Below are 21,951 nucleotides of genomic sequence, written 5' to 3' on the forward strand. Positions count from 1 at the left end.
GCCCTGTCCACCCTGAAGCATCCTCCTTACTAATGCCTGGAGGCTTGTGCCAGAATTGGGAGAGCTGTTTCTCAGACAAGTCATGAGACAGTCAGAAAAGTCATGCTTATAGAATCATACCTTGCAGCTAGGTATGCTCTTTCCACTTGTCCTATCACATTCAGTGATCTGTGCATTTAACATGCAGTTCTTTCAACTCCTACACCCCCTTCAGAATTGCACCTGAAATTTTAAATTGTGTTTCAATGTTCCTCCTATCAAAATGCATCACTTTGTACTTTTCTGCATTGAACTTTTTCTGTCTCTTATCCGCCCTTTTTACCATTCCACACGGTCCTCCACACAGTTTACAGTGCTTCCAAGTTTAATGTCATCTGCAAAGTGTGAAATTTTCCCCTGTACACCAAGATCCAAATCATTAATATATAGCAGAAAAACTGACCCCTAGGGAACTCGACTAAATACCTTCCTCCAACCTGTAAAATATTCATTGACCTTTCCTTTGTGTTTCCTTTCACTCACCCAATTTTATACACATGTTGCTATTTTTATATATTGATGTCTAACATTGAATCATAGAATTCCTATAGTGTGGAAACAGGCACTTCAGCCCAACAAGACCACACTGACCCTCCAAAGTAACCCAGGCAGACCCACTCACCCACCCCACTACTCTACATTTATCCCTGACTAATATACCTAACCTACATATCCCTGAACACTATGGACAGTTTAGCATGGCCAATTCACCTAACCTGCTCATCTTTAGACTGTGGGAAGAAACTGGAACACCCGGAGGAAACCCATGCAGACATGGAAAGAATGTGCAAATTCCACACAGACAGTCACCCGAGATTGAAATCAAACCCAGGTCTCTCACAGGTCTGTTGTGTGGCACTGTATCAACACCTTCTGAAAGCCAATGTACACCACTATTACCGTGACTGAGTCTTTCTGTTACCTCTGTAAAAATCTCCAGCAAGTTAGTTAACATGATTTCTGCTTTAGAAAGCCATGCTAACCCTTCCCATTCAACAGATTTCTTTTCTACATGACTCTTAATTTTATCCTGAATAACTGTTTTTAGAAACTTCCCACCACCAAAGTTAAACTGTCTTTAAATACTACGATTATTTTCATAGCCTTTCTTGAACAAGGCCATAATGTTTGCAATGCCCAATCTTCTGGCACATCCCCTAAGTGGAGGAAAGACTGAAAGATTATGGCCAGTGACCCTGGAATTTCTACCCTCACTTTGTTCAAAACCTTTGAATGCATCTGATTGGATCCTGCTACCTTGTTAATGTTAAGTGCTAATAATCTATCCAAGAATTCTGTCTTATTAATCTTGAACCTTTCTAATGACAGAATTTCCTCTTCTATCACATAGCCTGGCAACATTCTCCCCTATCATTTTCTATGGCCCAACTATCTTCAGCTGCTTCAACATTAACCTCCCCAAAGGGAAAGCCATTGCTTAATGTATTATTGCTGGACTGTTAAATTAGAGACCCAGGCAATGTTCTGGGTACCTGGGTTCAAATTGCATCACAGCAGATAGTGGAATTGAATTCAGGAAAAGAAAATCTAGAATTTAAAGGCTAATGGTGACCATGAAACCATTGCTGATTGTCAGTAAAAACCCAGCGAAAGGGGGTACTGCAGATGCTGGAGATTAGAGTCAAGATTAGAGTAGTGCTGGAAGAGTAGTGCAGAATCCGAGGAGCATGAAAATTGTCATTTTGGGCTTTTTCTTACTCATCGGATGCTGCCCGACCAGCTGTGCTTTTCCAGCACTACTCTAATCTTGTCAGGAAAACCCGTCTGATTCAGTAATGTTTTTTAGGGAAGGAAACTACCATCCTGACCAGGACCTAATTGTGGCTCCAGACCCACAACAATCTGCTGATTTATAACTGCCCTCTGGAGAGGAGAGGGCAATAAATGCTGGCCTGCCCAGCAACACCATCATCCCGTGAATTAATAAAAGAAAGGTGGAATTCATATGCTCCAGAGTTGAGTTGAAATGTACTTTTTGTTTTTTTCCCAGCAATACAAACACAACCACTGTTATTAGCTTTGGAAACTACTAGAGTGAAGCTGCTTTAATTGGCCACAACTTTTAAACTCGTGCAGGTGTTTACTGCCTTGGAATAGATGTATAACTCGCACTGGTTGCATTCCTACCCTATACATTAGCCAGCACATCATAGCTGGGTATACATAGTTGCTTTTACTACCACAGTGGTAGTAGGTACAAGGCCCAGGTTCAAATTACATCCCTGCCAGATGTGTGTTATAATACATCTGAACAGGCTGATTAAAAATATCTATGCATGACAGAAGAAAACAATGGTCATTTGCCAAATACATAGGTAAATATGAAAGATTGGTGCCATATGCAGAGTTCAAACACAGTTTTAAAATTTTCCTGACTAAAACTGTTCAGTAGATTAAAATAAAATTACCGTACCGATTTCTGGCCCGACTAACTTTATGCAGTCATCAACAAAGATACTTACTATACTACTTCTCTAATACTTCTACTACATTTGGCCCGAAAGCTGGAATATCAGTTCTATGGGCATTTAGTTCCAAACTGAGGATGATTTAATTTATTGGAGCATGACACAAAGTAAATATTTAGTGATTTGAAACTTACCACAACATCCTACACACTTATCACTTGTTATGATGTTTTTGCCAAATCCTGGTTTGCAGTGATCCACCTTCACACCATTTAAAGAGTTAGCGATATATTGAATATTTTGGAATTTTCCTTTAAAGGGGTAGTCCTCAATGAATGATCTGATTCGTGTGTATGCCTGTTGAAGAATAATGAAGAAAGTCTTCAAGTCCCCTTTGAACTTGATATCTTCATTACTACTTTATGAAATCCATTTCACAAAATGACCTCTCATCCTAACATACAGAAACTGTCACAGCAGGGGATACTTTTCAGAAATTATTTGACACAGACTTGGGTTTTATTCTACAATGTTTTAATATTTAATTTTGGAAAGCTTGACTTGTCCAAACCAGAACTTCTCATAATCTTAATGAAAAAAAAACCCAGTGAAAGAAAAGTAGGTCCAAATGCAAAATGGAAGCAGGGGCTCAAACCTGTCTTTCCTCTGCTCCAGTCCCTAAAGGCAGGTATAAAGTACATAATTCAATGGAATTTCAGTTCATATTTCCTTCTTCTTTTCATTCAGATTGACTGGTATTCCCACTTAAAACAAGTCAATCGCTTTTAGATGAAATTTTAATCTCTGTACTGAATCAATGGGAAGAAATCCTACAGCTTAATATGATTGCATTTGTATTTATTTTAATTTTTAAATCAATTATTTCCATTACATTTTACACACCTAGACATAGAGCACAAGTCCTATGTTAGATGATTCAGCTTAACAATGTGTATTGTACAAACGACACTTGTTTTTTCATCAGCTAAACAACTTCCTCTAAAATGGTTAAATGCAAGAAAATATGTACAAACGGGTCTGAATAATTTTGCAGGAATACACTCTCAGTTTTGCAGTGCTTGAGATTTGATTAAAAATTAAAGATTTAAAAAGTCTGAAGTCAAGCCGTCCATCACTGTACGATGAAGTATAATAGACAATAGACAATAGATGCAGGAGTAGGCCATTCAGCCCTTCGAGCCTGCACCGCCATTCAATATGATCATGGCTGATCATTCCCAATCAGTATCCTGTTCCAGCCTTATCTCCATAACCCTTGACTCCACTATCTTTAAGAGCTCTATCCAATTCTTTCTTAAATGAATCCAGAGACTGGGCCTCCACTGCCCTCTGGGGCAGAGCATTCCACACAGCCACCACTTTCTGGGTGAAGTAGTTTCTCCTCATCTCTGTCCTAAATGGTCTACCCCGTATTTTTAAGTTGTGTCCTCTGGTTTGGCACTCCCCCATCAGCGGAAATATGTTTCCTCCTGCCAGAGTGTCCATTCCTTTCATAATCCTATACGTTTCAATCAGATCCCCTCTCAGTCTTCTAAACTCAAGGGTATAAAGCCCAGTCGCTTCAGTCTTTCCGTGTAAGGCAATCCTGCCATTCCAGGAATTGACCTCGTGAACCTACGCTGCACTCCCTCAATAGCCAGAATGTCTTTCCTCAAATTTGGAGACCAGAACTGTACACAGTACTCCAGGTGTGGTCTCACCAGGGCCCTGTACACCTGCAGAAGCACCTCTTTGCTTCTATACTCAATTCCTCTTGTTATGAAGGCCAGCATGCTATTAGCCTTCTTCACGACCTGCTGTACCTGCATGCTTGCCTTCATTGACTGGTGGACAAGAACACCCAGATCTCTCTGAACAGCCCCTTTACCTAATTTGATACCATTGAGGTAGTAATCTGCCTTCCTGTTCTTGCCACCAAAGTGGATAACCAGACATTTATCCACATTAAACTGCATCTGCCATGCATCTGCCCACTCACCTAACTTGTCCAGGTCACCCTGTAATCTCCTAACATCCTCATCACATTTCACCCTACCACCCAGCTTTGTATCATCAGCAAATTTGCTAATGTTATTGCTGATACCATCTTCTATATCATTTACATATATTGTAAAAAGCTGCGGTCCCAGCACGGATCCCTACGGTACCCCACTGGTCACTGCCTGCCATTCCGAAATGGAGCCGTTAATCACTACCCTTTGTTTCCTATTAGCCAACCAATTCTCTATCCAATCTAGTACTTTGCCCCCAATACCGTGCGCCCTAATTTTACTCACTAACCTCTTGTGTGGGACTTTATCAAAAGCTTTCTGAAAGTCCAGGTACACTACATCCACTGGATCTCCCTCGTCCATCTTCCGAGTTACATCCTCAAAAAATTCAAGAAGATTAGTCAAGCATGATTTCCCCTTCATAAATCCATGCTGACTCTGTCCTATCCTGTCACTATTATCCAGATGTGCCGTAATTTCATCCTTTATAATAGACTCCAGCATCTTTCCCACCACTGAGGTCAGACTAACTGGTCTATAATTTCCTGCTTTCTCCCGCCCACCCTTCTTAAAAAGTGGCACAACATTAGCCGCCCTCCAATCCTCAGGAACCGACCCCGATTCTATTGAACTCTGGAAAATAATCACCAGCGCATCCACGATTTCCTGAGCCACCTCCTTCAGTACCCTGGGATGCAGGCCATCAGGTCCCGGAGACTTATCAACCTTCAGACCTAACAGTCTCTCCAACACCAAATCCTGGCAAATATAAATTCCCTTAAGTTCAGGTCCTTCAGCCACTGTTACCTCAGGGAGATTGCTTGTGTCTTCCCCAGTGAACACAGATCTGAAGTACCCATTTAATTCCTCTGCCATTTCTTTGTTCCCAGTAATATATTCCCCTGTTTCTGTCTTTAAGGGCCCAATTTTTGTCCTAACCATTTTTTTTGCCTTGGACATACCTAAAAAAGCTTTTACTATCCTCCTTTATATTCTTGGCCAGTTTACCTTCGTACCTCATTTTTTCTCTGCGTATTTCCTTCTTACTAATCCTCTGTTGTTCTTTAAAAGCTTCCTAGTCCTCAGTTTTCCCACTTATCTTCGCTAAGTTATACTTTTTCTCTTTTAACTTTATATGTTTCTTTACTTCCCTCATCAGCCACGGCCGCCCATGTCTCCTCCTGGGATCTTTCTTCCTTTTAGGAATGAACTGATCCTGCAACTTCTGCATTATACACAGAAATATCCGCCATTGTTCCTCCATGGTCTTCCCTGTTAAGGTATTGCACCACTGAACTTTGGCCAGTTGCTCCCTCATAGCTCCATATTTCCCTTTATTCAACTGAAATATTGTCACTTCCGATTGTACCCACTCCCTCTCAAATTGCAGATTGAAGCTTATTGTATTATGGTCACTACTTCCCAATGGCTCCTTCACTTCGAGGTCACTGACCAATTCTGGTTCGTTACACAATACCAGATCCAGAATCGCCTTATCCCTGGTCGGCTCCAGCACCAGCTGCTCTAAAAATCCATCTCCGAGGCACTCCACAAAGTCTCTTTCTTGAGGCCCGATACCATCCTGATTCTCCCAGTCTACCTGCATGTTAAAATCCCCCATAACAACTGTAGTAACATCTTTGCGACAAGCCAATTTCAGCTCCTGATTCAACTTACATCCGACATCCAGACTACTGTTTGGGGGCCTGTAGATGACTCCCATGAGGGTCTTTTTACCCTTAGTGTTTCGAAGCTCTATCCACACTGACTCTACATCCCCTGACTCTAGGTCCCCCCGTGCAAGGGACTGAATATCCTCCCTTACCAACAAGGCCACCCCACCCCCTCTGCCCGTCAATCTGTCCTTACGATAGCACGTGTAGCCTTGAATATTCATTTCCCAGGCCCTGTCCCCATGAAGCCACGTCTCAGTTATCCCCACAATATCGTATCTGCCAATTTCCAAAAGAGCCTCAAGCTCATCCACCCTGTGTCTAATGCTTCGTGCATTCATATATAGAATTTTTAATTTGTTACTGCTCTCACCCTTCCCCTCAACCCTTATTTCACTCAACTTTACAGCATGATGCCTTTTCCAGTTTTCTGCCTCCTTGATACAGTTGTCTTTCTTGACTTCTCTTGTTCTAACTACCCTTTCAATTTCCTTTTTAAACATCCAGCTTGTCCCCTCCCCCCCGCTACTTAGTTTAAATGTAGTGGTGTTGCAGCAGAAAACCTGCCTGCCAGAATGCTGATCCCTGATCTATTAAGGTGCAAGCCGTCTCTCTTGTAGAATTTATGGTTACCATAAAATATACCCCAGTGATCCAAGAACTTGAAACCTTGCTTCCTGCACCAGTTCCCCAACCACACGTTCAAGTCCATTATCTCCCGGTTTCTGGCCACACTAGCCCGAGGAACTGGAAGCAAACTGGAGATAACCACCTTGGACGTCCTGCTTTTTAGCCTTCTTCCTAGTTCTCCGAAGTCTCGCTGTAGTATGTTCTTCCTCTTCTTCCCGACATCATTTGTGCCAACGTGTACCACCACCTCGGGCTCTTCACCCTCGTCCTTGAGGATGTACTGCACTCTGTCCGCAATGTCTTTCACTCTAGCACCAGGAAGACAACACACCATCCTTAAATCCCGTCTGCTGCCACAAAAACCCCGGTCAGTTCCTCTCACGATGGAGTCCCCTATTACCACGGCTCTGTGCGATGTCCGACTCTTCCGCTCTGCTTCTGCGGCAACTTTTGATTGACAAACATGGCCGCCTTGCGAACTGGCAGTGTCATCAGACTCTACTGTTTCCAAAAGCTTCAACTTGTTCCTGACAGGTACTTCTCCCGGCGTCTCTTGCACCTGTCTCCTCTCTGCCTTCCTCATCGTCTGCACTCTTCTGCTCTCTTCTGGCATGATTGGTGTAGTAACATCACTGAAGGTCTTGTCCAGAAAGATCTCGTTCTCTCGGATGAGCCTAAGGTCTTCGAGTTCTTTCGTCAGTGCTGCAATATGCTCGGTCAATTGCTGAATGTGCGCACACTTTCCACACATATACGAGCCAGACACACCAGAGTCGTTGACCTGCCACATCAAACACGTAGCGCACTGAACCAGCTGAGCAGTCATGTCTTCACCCTCTTCAACTGTGGCGTAATCTCTTACTCAACCTCCTTATCAAGATTCCTGAGCTGAAGCCTCACTCTTCGATCTAAACTTCCTTAGACCCTCTTCCTATGGCAAGTCTGTGGACTCTTAATTAAGGTTAGAGGAGGAGGGAGGGAGGGAGACCCTACTTTGTAGGACCTGGGGTTTAGAACACACCCACTCTAATAACAATCACTTACCTTCCCGATCGGCTCATATTTGAAGTATGAGCTTTATTGAAGAGCACCAGTGTTAACAATGGCTGCATTATATCATGAAAAAGTTAATTTTGAAAGAACTGATTTGATGTGAATCGATTGTATGGGGTAATTAACATTGGGGTAATTAACATTGGGTGAAGAACAGCAAGTGAACAAGTGAAGCAAACAACAATAGCTAGAATTTTCCCCTCACTGTTATGGTGTGAGAAATAGCAGGAAAGTTGGAAAAACTTGAAAAGGATGAAAAATCAGCACTTTGACATTGAGAAAATATTTTGCACATTTTCTTGACAATCCTTAAACGGTAACTTCAGTGTCTCCCCATTAAGCCATAACTACCTCTTTTCCATGCATTTGCATCTCATTAATACCCCACTCATTTCATTTATAGAAATGTAGAAAACAAGAGGAGTAGGCTGTTTGGCCTACAAAACTCTCTCTACCATCATGGCTAAGTTTCAATGGTAAAACTGTCCTTTGGAGCAACTATTCTCCTCTGCTTGCCCGAAAAAATAGTTCAAATTCCCAGTATGGAAGTCAGAGCGAGTCACAATTGGCTAGGTGATTGCAGATGGTCAATTGCTTGTTCTGACCTTTGTCCAACTGTTTCTTCATAACATCCCTGAACGCTCCATGGAAACCATTCTACTCTAGCCCTCACTTACGCAAGTGGATGTCAACACACCACCAGTTTCGCTATATCATCATGCCTGCTCTTGGTCCAAGTCACCCATCACTTCAGCCCTCCAATACTAGAATGTAAGCAGAGATGGTAGGGCTATCCTACGAGGAGAGTTTGATTCAAATGGACTAGTATTCACTTAAGTTTAGAAGAGGGAATTTGATTGAAACATATAAAATTCTAATAAGGCTGGACAGACTAAATGCAGGGAGGATATTTTACCCGTCTGGGGAGTCTTGAACTAGGAGTTACAGCCTTGGGATACAGGGTAGGCTATTTCGGACTGAGATGAGGAAATCCTTCCTCGTTCAAAGGTTAATGAATCTGTGGAACTCTGTACCATGGATGGCTGTGGAGGCCAAGTCAGTGAATATATTCAACAATCAAAAGGTATGGGGAGAAAGTGGGAATGAGGCATGGAAACGGGATTAACCATGATTATATGGAATGGTGCAGCAGGCTTGAAGGCCAAATGGCCTACTCCTACTCCTAGTTTCTATGATTCTATGTTTACTTTGCAGCTCAGGATCACATGATTTGTGTGTAGAAACACGCACACACATTCATTTCAGGCATCTGTGTAGGATGCATTTATGGGTCTTGGCTTGCTTTCTTTGAGTTCACTCATTTTGTGCTTCCTTGGAGGTTGCCAGTCCCTCCTATCTCACATTGTTTTCTTAGCACTTGCTCAACTGTAAAATTAATGTCAAAATGGCTGAAACAGCTTGTAAAGTGGGCAGGAGAAAGTTACTGTTGTTTCCTGTTGGGGCAGAGTAAATCTCTTTGAAATTAATCTTACTTTTTTGGCCAATCATCAGTTTTGTCGAGTTCCATGAGAGTTCTTCATCACAAGGTCTCATGAGAGATCTCATTTAATCTTACCAAATGTGCCTCATTAGTTACCTACAATAACTCTCTGATGCCTTTCTCTCTTGCTTCTAACCCAATTCTAACACTAACTGGACAGATTTGCATCCCTGTTGCCCACATCATTTTAAAAGGCCACTTGCATAGCAGTCCAGCCTTGCCCCTCACCAGCAACATAATGGCACACAAACCAGAAGTCATGCTGTTCCTGGCAGATAGCCAGCATGGTATATTTACCCCCTCATGCACACAACCTCTTTGTGTAACGACTGGATGCCGTTTAACCAGCAAGCTGCACAGGTTACCTGAGCTTAACTATATCCCATCTAAACAACCTCTCCCACTCACTGCTATACTGTTCCCAGTGCTCACTATAGACATCATCTTGTCATTGTCCTTTGAGGAAATATCACATACAGCTAAGCAATCTGGTTGTTTGGACTTTGAGGTATCCCCATCTCAACATGAGCAGTAATGCTCTTCCCCAGCTACGAGTCATCTCATACAAACTGAGGAGATGCTATTCCATTGCCAGTCTTGGTCCTCTCAGCCCAGTTGTGGTCCAATCTCTTTTACAATGAGACAAAGGTAGGGGTTGAGTATAAGTGAAGTGATGTAAGAGAAGTTAATGTTGATGCACAACGAAGAGGTGGTGGGGTGTTCCACTGAATGAGAAGGCAGAGCAGAGGACAGGAAGAGTTAGTGGTTTGGGATGAAGAGGTGTGTATGACATACTGCATACAGTGTTAAGAGCTGTCGTCCATGAACCTTGGTGAGATGTATGTACAGGGCCAAGGTTAGACTGAGTGGTAGCAGAGACACTTTAGTGCCCTTACGGAGCTCAGAAAATCATTGACCTTTTCCTGCAAATGGTGGGTATTCCTTCTGATTCAGACACAGCACTGACCTGGGCTACTATCTGGGTGTAGGCTGTCTTGGTTTAGTGACATGGTTTCTTGTGACAATCTGTAGGAAAATGGATGTCACTCTTCTCCACCAACCCTTTCACCATTATGGCCAGGTTCTTATCCCTGAGATGATATGCCAGTTTCCTTTTTTTACCATGTGATAATGGACAAGCACCACTGTATGAGGACCAGCTCCAAGCTTGCAGCTACTGAAGTGCTCTGTAGCTGGACTTAAAACACCTTCAACAATATGAACACTAAAAGATCCCATCAACGTTAGGCATTTCTGCTTCTCCTGTCATGCAATTCCTTGAGAAGAGTGCTGAAGAGCCCTGTTGCATAATGAATGAGTTGAAGAGCAGAAGATTACATGAGAAAAGCCTTGGCAGACTATTCTGAAGATGAGTCATACCAGACTCTAAATATTAATGCTGTTTCTCTCTCCACAGATGCTGTCAAACCTGCTGAGTTTCTTTCTGTGTTTGTCTACAAGACTCTATGCTTGTTTTACACTTAATGTAGGTACACGAGTTCTGTTCTTAAGGACTGCTGATACTAACAATATGGATGGATTTATCAGAACATTGGATAAGCATGTGAGACTAGAGAATAGAGGTTATGTTGATACAATTATTTAAATGAGAATGAATGTGAAGTTGACTGAAGCATGAATATCAGCATGGACTGTTGACCTATTCTGGGCTATATTTTGTGTAATATTATACAAAAATAGGCATTACTGAGTTTTGAGAAGATTTGTAGTTCAGGTTGAGGTTCTGAATGTAGGTTTGCTCGCTGAGCTGGAAGGTTTGTTTTCAGACGTTTCGTCACCATACTAGGTAACATCTTTAGTGAGCCTCCGAATGAAGCACTGGTTTTGTAATCCGCTTTCTATTTGTATGTTTGAGTTTCCTTGGGCTGGTGATGACATTTCCTGTAGTGACATCATTTCCTATGGTGACATAATTTCCTGTTCTTTTTCTTAGGGGTTGGTAAATGGGATCCAAGTCAATGTGTTTGTTGATAGAGTTCCAGTTGGAATGTCATGCTTCTAGGATTTCTCGTGTGTGTCTCTGTTTGGCTTATTCTAGAATGGAAGTGTTGTTCCAGTCAAAGTGGTGTCCTTCCTCATCCGTATGTAAGGATACTAATAAGGATATACTAAAACAGAAGCTAATGAACTTGAAAGACCATATACAGATAACAAGCAAAACGAATGTCATCTATAAAATACCTTGCAAGAACTGTAACAAACACTATATTGGACAAACAGGCAGAAAAAATAGCAACCAGGATACATGAATATCAACTAGCCACAAAATGACACGACCCACTCTCACTAGTATCCTTATCTACGGATGAGGAAGGACACCACTTTGACTGGGACAACACATCCATCCGAGGACAAACTGAACAGAGACATGCACGAGAATTCCTAGAAACATGGCATTCCAGCCTGAACTGTATCAACAAACACATTGACCTGGCCCATTTACCACCTCCTGAGTAAAAGAAAAGGAAATGTCATCATCATAGGAAATGACATCACCACAGGAAATGACATCACCAGCACAAGGAAACTCAAACATATAAATAGAAATTGGGTACACCACCAATGCTTCATTCGGAGGCTCACTGAAGATGTTACCTAGTATGGTGACGAAACGTCTGAAAATGAACCTTCCAGCTCAGCGAGCAAACCTACATCCAAAAATAGCCATATATTATACAAATCAATTCTCAAAATGATAAGAAAGTACATATCTTCTGATTGCCCTCAGGCTGTCCAATATTTCTGTATGGTTTATTTACAAGTAACAGCACTGGAGACTTATATTTCAAAAAAAACCTAATGTGTAATAATTTTATTATTGATAGCACAAATAAAAGGATGGATTACCCACCTTTACATATAGTAGTCATCATTCTTCAATTTTAATATTAGAGTGTACAGATCATGGGTTGAGGTGAGATACACAACTAGGAAAATCAGAGGGAGGTTTGTCCCTTTGGGACTCCAGGCCAGAAGCCAAAATATGTGACCTTTCCTTATTGCATCTATAAGACATTCTCTCGCTGCTGCGTTTTCTTCCTTTCTTGTTGACTAGAGTAGACATCTAATATAAGATTCTGTGAAAAGATCCATAGACATGTTCCCTTAGAAACCTTTGTCTGCATTCAATCTTCAACACAGATTGGAATAATTTAAATATTTACCACTTCTGTTCACTGTAAAACTAAACAGTAAACATAAGTCATAAAGTCTACATAAGAGTGCTGTAAATTATTGTTGATAACTACAGAGCTACACATAGCAGGCAATAATAACAACTTGAGTTTTTATATCTTCTTTAATCTGGTAACATGTCCTAGAACACTTAATATAGAATAAAATACACACCAGAGTGATGGAAGAGAAATTTGACGCTGTGATCAAAGGCAAGTTTAAGAGTAGTTAAAGTATTCACTTATATGGCTAAATGCAATTGTACCTCACTCTGAAGGTACAATTTATTTTCACAGCTTTTTGATAGGCTGTAGGAAGAGAGAGAGAGATACTAGCTGAAAGGGTTTAGAGTCCCAGAGAGCACAATTTCTGAACATGAAGATACATAGAGGAAGTGGGTATGGAGTGAAGGTCAGAGGTTAAAGAATAGCTAACATTCATTGATGCATAGGGCTCATGGAAGTTACTGATGCAAAGAAGGATGGGGCCTTGGATGGATGCAGTGGATGTGCTTGTAATCAAAAATAATTCATTTGAATTCTGTGTTAGAATCAGGAACCAATTCAGACTGGTAACGACAGGAAAAATTGTGAGTCAGAGTTAACGTAAGACTAATGTAGTTCTTGTAGTCTTTGTTAACTAAGTTTACGTACATAAGGAATTAGAATGTCAGAGTGTTCGAAAAGTGGAAGTTTGAGGAGGTTAAGACATGGACAAAGGTTTTGATAATACTGTAAATGACATAATGATACAAATGTGAAAATGAATAGTTACTAAATGGAGATTAAAGCGCAACTCAAGCCACTAGCAAAAAAGATATTGCTTACCAATATCTTTAACCTGAGGAAGTAGCTGACGAAGGAATGTAATTGGGACTAATGGATAATAAAACAGGTTGCTTGCTCTCTTACCAACAATAAATTAGAAAATAGTACCTGCTTAATGTTGGACAGCAGTTGAACAATATTGTAAAGCTGGTGTATTCAACATAAACATGGAAGTTAACTACCCAACAGTCACCCATCACATGCAAACACATAATCTGAGTCTGAATTTCAGGTACTGTATTAAACAGACAGATGACCTGCATTTGCATTGCTTTCCAACATAAGTCTCTGACCCCTTGTCGACAGATGATATTGACAAGATATAGCATGCAATCACGAAAAAAGAGACAGCTAAAGATAGAACCTTGGCATTCTTAGAGTGACTGTGAAAGGACAGGAAGCATAGTTAAGTTGTATTTACATAGAATCTTAATCACCTTTCACCTGAGGGGAAATGAATCACTGAAGTTTCACAGGTGAGAAATAGTATATAGGAAACTTAAACTTAATTGAAATAATTGGGCGGCACGGTGGCTCAGTGGTTAGCACTGCAGCCTCACAGCACCAGGCTGCTGGGTTCGATTCTCGTCTCTCTGTGTGGAGTTTGCACATTCTCCCTGTGTCTGTGTGGGTTTCCTCTGGGTGCTCTGGTTTTCTCCCACAATCCAAAGATGTGCAGATTAGGTGAATTGGCCATGCTAAATTGCCCACAGTCTTAGGTGCGTTGGTCAGGGGTAAATATAGCATAGGGGAATGGGTTTGGGTGGGTTTCTCTTCGGAGAGGCAGTGTGGACCTGTTGGGCTAAAGGGCCTATTTCCACACTGTAGAGAATCTGATCTAAAGCCATGCCTATTGCAACTAATAGGAAAGTAATTTGCCCCTCTTCATTTGATTGTTTGTGCATTTGAAACAGCTTTTCTTGATTGTATATTGCATGGAAATTTAATTGTTTTCTTGTTTTAATTATTTAGTGCCTCTCTAAAGGGCACTTTTGTGTGAAAATGATGGTGTTCTCAATATTTGTAGCTAGAAATATTGAAGTAAAGCAAAATGTTTAGGATGTTTATAGGCATTACTATAAATTAAAGACTGGAGTTGTACTTACAGTCATAAAGATGTACAGCATGGAAACAGACCCTTCAGTCTAATTTGTCTATGCTAACAAGATATCATAAATTAATACCATTTGCCAGCACTTGGCTCATACTTTTCTTAATCCCTGCCTATTCACATACCTATTCAGATGCCTTTTAACTGTTGTAATTATACCAGCTTCTCTCCATCACTTCCTCTGGCAGCTCATTCCATAAACTCACAACCCTCTGCATGAAAAGGTTGTCCCTTAGGTCCCTTTTATATCTTTCCCCTCTCACCCTAAACGTTATGCCCTCTAGTTTTGGACTCCATGGGGAAAAGACCTTGGCTATTCACCCTATACCTGCCCCTCATGATTTTATAAACTTCTGTAAAGTCGTCCCTCAGCATCTGACACTTGACAGAAAATTGCCCCAGCCTATTCAGCCTCTCTCCACAGCTCAAACCCTCCAACCCAGGCAACATGTTTGTAAATCTTTTTTGAACCCTTTCAATTTTAATGATATTTTTCCTATAGCTGGGAAGCCAGAATTAAACGCAGTATTCCAAAAGTAGCCTAACTAATGTCCTGTACAGTCACAACATAACTTCCCAACTCCTATACATAATGCACTGACCAGTAAAGGCAAGCGTACCAAGCACCTTCTTCACTACCCAGTCTACCTGTGACTCTACTTTCAAGGAACTATGAGCTTGCACTCCAAGGTCTCTTTGTTCGGCAACGCTCCCTAGGACCTTACCATTAAGTGTATCAGACCTGCCATGATTTGTCCTACCAAAATGTAACACCTCACATTTATCTGGTTTAAACTCCATCTGCCACTCTGGCCCATTGTACTCTGAGGTAACCTTTTTTTTGCTGTTCACCACACCACCAATTTTGGTGTCATCTGCAAATTTACTAACCATAGCCATACTTGTAGTCTTTCACCATGTGATATAGCAACCACCTTTTTAACAAAAAATCTAACATGTAACTGTTAGTTTTTTTACATCCAAGTAAGTAATGTTTATAACCTTGATGCCAAGATAAAATTATCACACTCCCAAGGGTGCAAGTTTTTTTTTGTCTGAGGCCTGAGATGAATGTCTCAAAACAATTCCCACTATTTATATAATACTTCTGGCCTCATAAAAAATAAATCCCAAGTTACTTCTCAGCAATGTTACCAAACAAAATCTGTCAAAAAACAAGACATTCGTGCAAGGCAAGATAATGGTGTGGTGGTAATGTCATTGGACTAGTAATTCAGAGGTCCTGGCTAATGTTCTGGGGACATGGGTTCAACTGATAAATCTGGAATCTAAAGATAGTTTCAGTAATGACCACAAAACTGTTGTGAAAAAGAAAATCTATAGTGTACTAACACACTTTAGGGGAGAAAATTTTCCATCCGCCCCTTATTTGTTCTACACATGACCCCAAACCACAGATATATGGTTGACTATTAATTGCTCTCTGAAATGGCCGAAGCAGTCAGAACAACAGCAGTTAAGGATGGGCAACAAATGCTGACCTTGTCAGCAATGCCATCATTCCATGAAATAATTGAAAACCATCCTTTCAGTGCCATTTTGTTAGAATCCTGAAACTCCCTTCCAAGAGTAACTATACTACCAGTTCTCCAATGGTTAAAGAAAACAATATTATCAAAGGCAATGAGGGACGAACAATAGGCTTCCATCCTTGCCAGCTGTGTTCACATCCTATGAGAGACTGATGAAGGAATTGAGGGCATTCTGGTTAGGTTTGCAGATGATACAAAGATAGTGGAGGGGCAGGTAGTATAGAAGAAGCGAGGAGGCTGCAGAAAGATTTAGATAAGTTAGGAGAGTGGGAAAAGATGTGGCAGATGAAATACAATGTATGAAAGTGTGAGGTCATGCACTTTGGTAGGAAGAATAGAGGTATAGACTATTTTGTAAATGGGAAAAAATATGGAAACCTGAAGTGCAAAGGGACTTTAGAGGCCTAGTCAAGTTTTCCCTTAAGGTTAACTTGCAGGTTGAGTCAGTAGTTAGGAAGGCAAATACAATGTTGTCATTCATCTTGAGAGGACTAGAATATAAAAGGAGTGATGTACTTCTGAGGCTTTATAACACTTTGTTCAGATCACATTTAAAGTATTGTGAGCAATTTTGGACCCCATATTTCAGGAAGGATGTACTGACCCTGGAGTGGGTCCAGAGGAGATTCACAAGAATGATCCCGAGAATGAAAGGCTTAATGTATGAGGAATGTTTGAGGACTCTGGGATTAGAACTGAAAATGTGTTGCTGGAAAAGCGCAGCAGGTCAGGCAGCATCCAAGGAGCAGGAGAATCAACGTTTTGGGCATGAGCCCTTCTTCAGGAATGAGGAAAGTGTGTCCAGCAGGCTAAGATAAAAGGTAAGGAGGAGGGACTTGGAGGAGGGGCGTTGGAAATGCAATAGGTGGAAGGAGGTCAAGGTAAGGGTGATAGGCCGGAGTGGGGGTGGGGACGGAGAGGTCAGGAAGAAGATTGCAGGTTAGGAAGGCGGTGCTGAGTTCGAGGGATTTGACTGAGACAAGGTGGGGGGAGCGGAAATGAGGAAACTGGAAAAATCTGAGTTCATCCCTTGTGGTTGGAGGATTCCTAGGCGGACTATACTTGATGGAGTTTGGAAGGATGAAAGGGGATCTGATTGAAACTTTCAGAATAGTGAACAACCTGGACAGAATGGAGGTTGGAAAGATGCTTCCATTGGCAGGAGGTATAGCCTTCGAGCAAAGGGAAGACCCTTTAGAATGGGGATAAAGAGAAACTTCTTTAGCCAGAGAGTGGTGAATCTGTAGAATTCATTGCCACAGAAGGCTGTGGAGGCCAGGTTATTGAGTACATTTAAAACAGACATAGGTAATTTCTTGATTGCCAACAGAATCAAACATTATGGGTAGAAAGTGGGAAAACGGGGTTGAAAAGCCTATCAACAATGATTGAGTGGTGGAGCAGACTCGATGTGCTGAATGGCCTAATTTCTGCTCCTATATTTTAAGATCTAATACAAAAAAGACAGACAACTTGGCCACATTTTAAAGAAAATCTTCAAAGAGCAAAGACAGTAGATAAATTTAGGAATCATTTTAAAAGGTACAACTTCCATTGGTTGCACTATTAAAATCAAAGTTCATAAAGAGTCCAGAACAGGAACAGCACAGATAATTTGGAGGTATGCCAGGTTAGAGGAGATTACAGACATGAAGAGGTGGAGGAATGAGGTACAAGTCATAGAGGGAGTGGAAAGATTTGGAAACAATTATCAGAATTTTGAAATTGAGGATTGCTTAACTGAAAACTAATACAAGTTAATAAACATACTGTAATGAACCAGAATTGGGTTAGTGGCAACACAAAAAGAGGATGATGGTCTAAGAGTGGTTTTATGTCTGGAAGTCTGTGTCTAGTGGTGTACCACACTACTTTGCTGGCTCCCTTACTGTTTGTGGTGTATATTAATGATGTACACATGAATGTAGGAGGTATGATCAGAAAGCTTGCAGAATGATATGAAAATTGATAGTGTGGTAAATAGTGAGGAGGAAAGCTTTAGATTACAGGATGATATAGATGTTCTGGTCAGATGGGCAGAGCAATAACAAATGAAATTTAATTCTCAAAATGTGAGGCGAGGCATTTTGGGAGGATTAACAGAACAAGGGACAACACGATGAATTGTAGGATTCTAGATAGTTGTTATGAAGCTGAAGGCATGTACTGCACCTTTAGGAGAGAGTGAATGCGAGTGAATGCTGTTCTGAACTGCGAGCTTACAGGCACCTGTATATATGACTAGATGACAGTTCCAGACTGTACTGAAAAATTGAAAATATGTAACATTTGGCTGTGAAAGGGATACCTGAGTTGGTTGTTGTTTTGACAACAATTTCAATTTAACCAATCAGATTAAATTATGACCCAGGATACTAAAACCCAATTGAGTTTGAATATATTGTTTTGCCAACATCAAACCAATGAGATGATCCAATGTTGAGAGGGGTATAAAATGCAGACCTTTTGAAAATTGGTCAGAGAGAGCAACTGCCATCGAGACAGAAACGCCTGGGGATCTAACATCTTGTTCGCCAAGAAATTAGAAAACAGTCTCTATCAAAGGTACCATTTCATATGGAACATACTCGCAGTAAAAAGAAAGATGACCCAGGGAATTCAGCAGCCGGAAGAATGAAGTTACAGAAGATGACAGTAGCTGTGTGGTTTTTTTAAAATTAAGTTGATATAGTTTTAATGAGTGTCTTATTGGAACAGCATATTGTTATGAGTTGGACGCAGGTAACAAGCAGTTAAGGGAAAGGGGGCTTAGAATTGTGGATAGGTGTTTAATGTTTAGCTCTAGAGTAAAAAAAATTGATGTTATTTTCTTTAAAAGTGAAATTTTGGAGTTCTCTGCTACTCATATTTTAACAGATTACGAGGTGAGTTGAGATTTTCTGAGTGCTTGGTTTAATTAACAGAAGGGTTCCTCTCCATGTCATAACAGTTTGGGGGATTGGGTCTGAGGTCTAAGTACATTTGGACAGGTTTAGATAGATCCAGTCTGAGATTTGGACAGGTTTAGATAGACCCAGGCTGAGATTTGAACATAATTGAACAGATTTGGGGTACAAAATGTCCTCGAAGATTTAAACACTTGTCGATTAGTGTCCTAATCCTTAAATAAAACGTAGGTGAGAAAATTTGTTTAATTTTGGTTACTTGTGGTTGGTTAAATTAAAAGTGAGGGAAATGGCTCTTAAGATTGCTGAAGAGGTTCTGGGGTTTGAAGATGCTTCCCAAATTTACCAAGAAAGTTTAGAAAGACAGAGGAAGGACAAACTTTTCAGAGAAACAGACAGCTGCAGTAGAGTTTGAAGAACCTAAATTGCAATTGAGGCAAATGGAGTTTGAAGATAAAGGGAAAGAAGAGCCATGTTAGAGGAAAAAGGGACGGAGAGGAGGCTCACTGGTGATGTTACCTAGTATGGTGATGAAGCGTCTGAAACCGAATCTTCCAGCTCAGTGAGCAAACCTACATCCAGAACCTCAACCTGAGCTACAAATCTTCTCAAAACTCTAATTTTACTGCTAGGCTGTATAAGGAAGTCATGGGTAGCTTAGGCATACAGTACTTTAAATCAAGTGTGTATTGTCCTGAATCCCAGGGAACTTTGGAAAGGTGACATCAGACTCTAAAGGCCATGTTAAGAGTGTACTGTCAGGAAAACCCAAATTATTGGGATAATGGTATCCCATTCATATTGTTTGCTATTAGAGATGTCCCAAATTATTCTACTTAGTTTACTCCTTTTGAGTTAATATTTGGACATGATGTAAGAGGGCTTTTGAAATTAATTGAAGAAAAATTGATAGATCCAGAGTCAAAGATCTCACACTTGAACAATGTATCTGAGGCGAGGGATAGATTAAATCAGGTAGGTGAGTTAGCTAAACAGCACCTGAAGGAGGCACAACATAGAATGAAGCAGGTGGCAGATAAAAACTCTAAAATTCAGACATTTTCCTGTGGGGATGATGTATTAGTATTGTTAGCAGGAGTACCCAGGTTTGAGAAAAAAGTTGAGTGAGGTAAACTATCTGTCAAAGATGCCGGATAGAAAACAAATTGTATCAGTCATGTCGTGTGAATATTGTTGAAACCTTACTGTAATAGATTCAAGAAACTGGAGAAAGAGGTGTTAGTTACTGCCCCATAGAGTGAGAAATCAAATCCAGATGTCATGGAATTTGATATGCCTCAAAATACATTAAATAACAAGGAAGTCTTTGAGGAGTGAGATAGGTTAGTGACCTATCTGTCTCAGGAGCAAAAAACCGAGTTGAAAGGTTTGTTGCAGCAGTATGAGGACATATGCAGGAATAAGATAGGGAGGACTAATATTATTCTGCATGAGGTGGAAGTAGAGAATGCTGTTCCGATAAAATGACACTCCTACTGGCTTAATCCTCTCAAAGCCGCACAGGTCCACAAGGAAGTAGATGCGATGCTCAATGAAGATATCATCAAATCGAGTCAGAGTTAGTGGAGTTCGCCAATTGTGTTAGTTCCCAAACCCGATGAGACTCAATGATTTTTTGTGGACTATCGGACGCTCAATGCCGTAACAAAATTGGATTCCTATCCTATACCAAGATTGAAGGACTATACACAAAGTTGGATAAGCCACTTACATCACAAAGTTGGATTCACTGTTTGGTTATTGGTAGGTATCTTTATCAGAGAAAGTGAAAGTTTCTGCCTTTGTAACCCCAAATGGGCTATATCAATTCAAAGGGATGCCCTTTGGAATAAAGAATGCACCAGCCACATTCCAAAGAATCATGAACAAAGTTGTGGCCAGATTAACAAATTGTGCAGTTTATCTGGATGATGTAGTGATCTTTAGTGAGTCATGGAAAGATCACATGGTATAGTTGGTGGGGCTCTTTGAACAATTATGAGAAGCAAAACTGGTAATGAACTTAAAGAAAACAGAATTCGAGAATGCAGAGGTGATATTCTTAAGACATAACATCAGTCAAGGAAGGTTGACTCCATGGAATGCGAAGACGATTGCCGTTGAGGAATTTCCATGACCTTCCTTGAAGAAAGAGGTACTTTGATTTTTGGGTCCAAGCGATTTCTACCAGAAATTTGTTGGAACCTTCAGCAATGTGGTGGCACTGCTAATAGATTTACTAAAGAAGAACACAAATTATGGGTGGACAGAGCTATGCCAGTCAGCATTTGAGAATTTAAAAGCAGTATTAACCACCACACCAGTTTTAGCTAAACCAAATTTTTTGAAACCCTTCAAAGTTGCAATCGATGCTAGTGATATAGAAACTGGAGCTGTAATGCTACTGGGAGATGATGATGGAACTGAACAGTCAATTGGCTAGTTTTCAAAGAAACTCAACACCCACCAAAGAAAATACTCTACCATCAAAAAAGAACCATTGAGTTTGGTTCTGGTCTTACAACATTTTAATGTTTATGTGTCGAACAATATGTGACGGTTGTGTACACTGACCAAAATCCTTTTACATTCTTGGAAAGATATAAAAACAAAAATATGACACTATTTTGTTGGAGTCTTATGTTATAGACTTTTAATTTACAAATTATACATTTTGCACGTTGTAAAAGTATGATAGCAGATGCATTATCATGGACTTAAGGAAAAAGTGTAGATAAGATTTGACAGATTTCATATTAATTTCTGCTTACATATATAACATTGGTATAACTTAAATTAATGGCTTATCTATTTGATTATAATGGGATTCAGAATTAGAAAAAGAAATGAAGCCATCTTTTCATTATGATGGCTCATTTTTTCTTAAGGGGGGAGGTGTTACGAAGTTGAAGGCAAATACTGTCTGTCTAAGAGTGAATGCTGTTCTGAACTGAGAGCTTGCAAGCACCTGTGATATGAATAAACGGCAGTCTCAGAGTGTACTGGAAAATTGAAAATATGT

At 40.6% G+C, this 21,951-nt stretch overlaps 1 protein-coding gene and 1 long non-coding RNA gene across 7 annotated transcripts in view; one reads left to right on the forward strand and one right to left on the reverse strand.

Annotated features, from left to right (window-relative positions):
- Positions 1 to 21,951, forward strand: part of LOC140480625 (uncharacterized) — a 54,403-nt gene that overhangs the window by 22,171 nt on the left and 10,281 nt on the right. The gene's annotated exons all lie outside the window — the stretch shown is intronic.
- The window catches only part of LOC140480622 (zona pellucida-binding protein 1-like), a 73,962-nt gene that overhangs the window by 10,234 nt on the left and 41,777 nt on the right, over positions 1 to 21,951 (reverse strand). For 3 of the 4 annotated variants that reach the window (XM_072575748.1, XM_072575747.1, XM_072575746.1), the window contains one exon: positions 2,663 to 2,825. The exons of the other annotated variant lie outside the window; for it this stretch is intronic. In XM_072575748.1, the coding sequence (XP_072431849.1) occupies positions 2,663 to 2,825 (163 nt within the window). The remainder of the gene's footprint in view (positions 1 to 2,662; positions 2,826 to 21,951) is intronic. 4 annotated transcript variants of the gene reach the window in all.

This window comes from Chiloscyllium punctatum, chromosome 8, assembly GCF_047496795.1.
Source record: "Chiloscyllium punctatum isolate Juve2018m chromosome 8, sChiPun1.3, whole genome shotgun sequence".
Taxonomy (NCBI): Eukaryota; Metazoa; Chordata; class Chondrichthyes; order Orectolobiformes; family Hemiscylliidae; genus Chiloscyllium; species Chiloscyllium punctatum.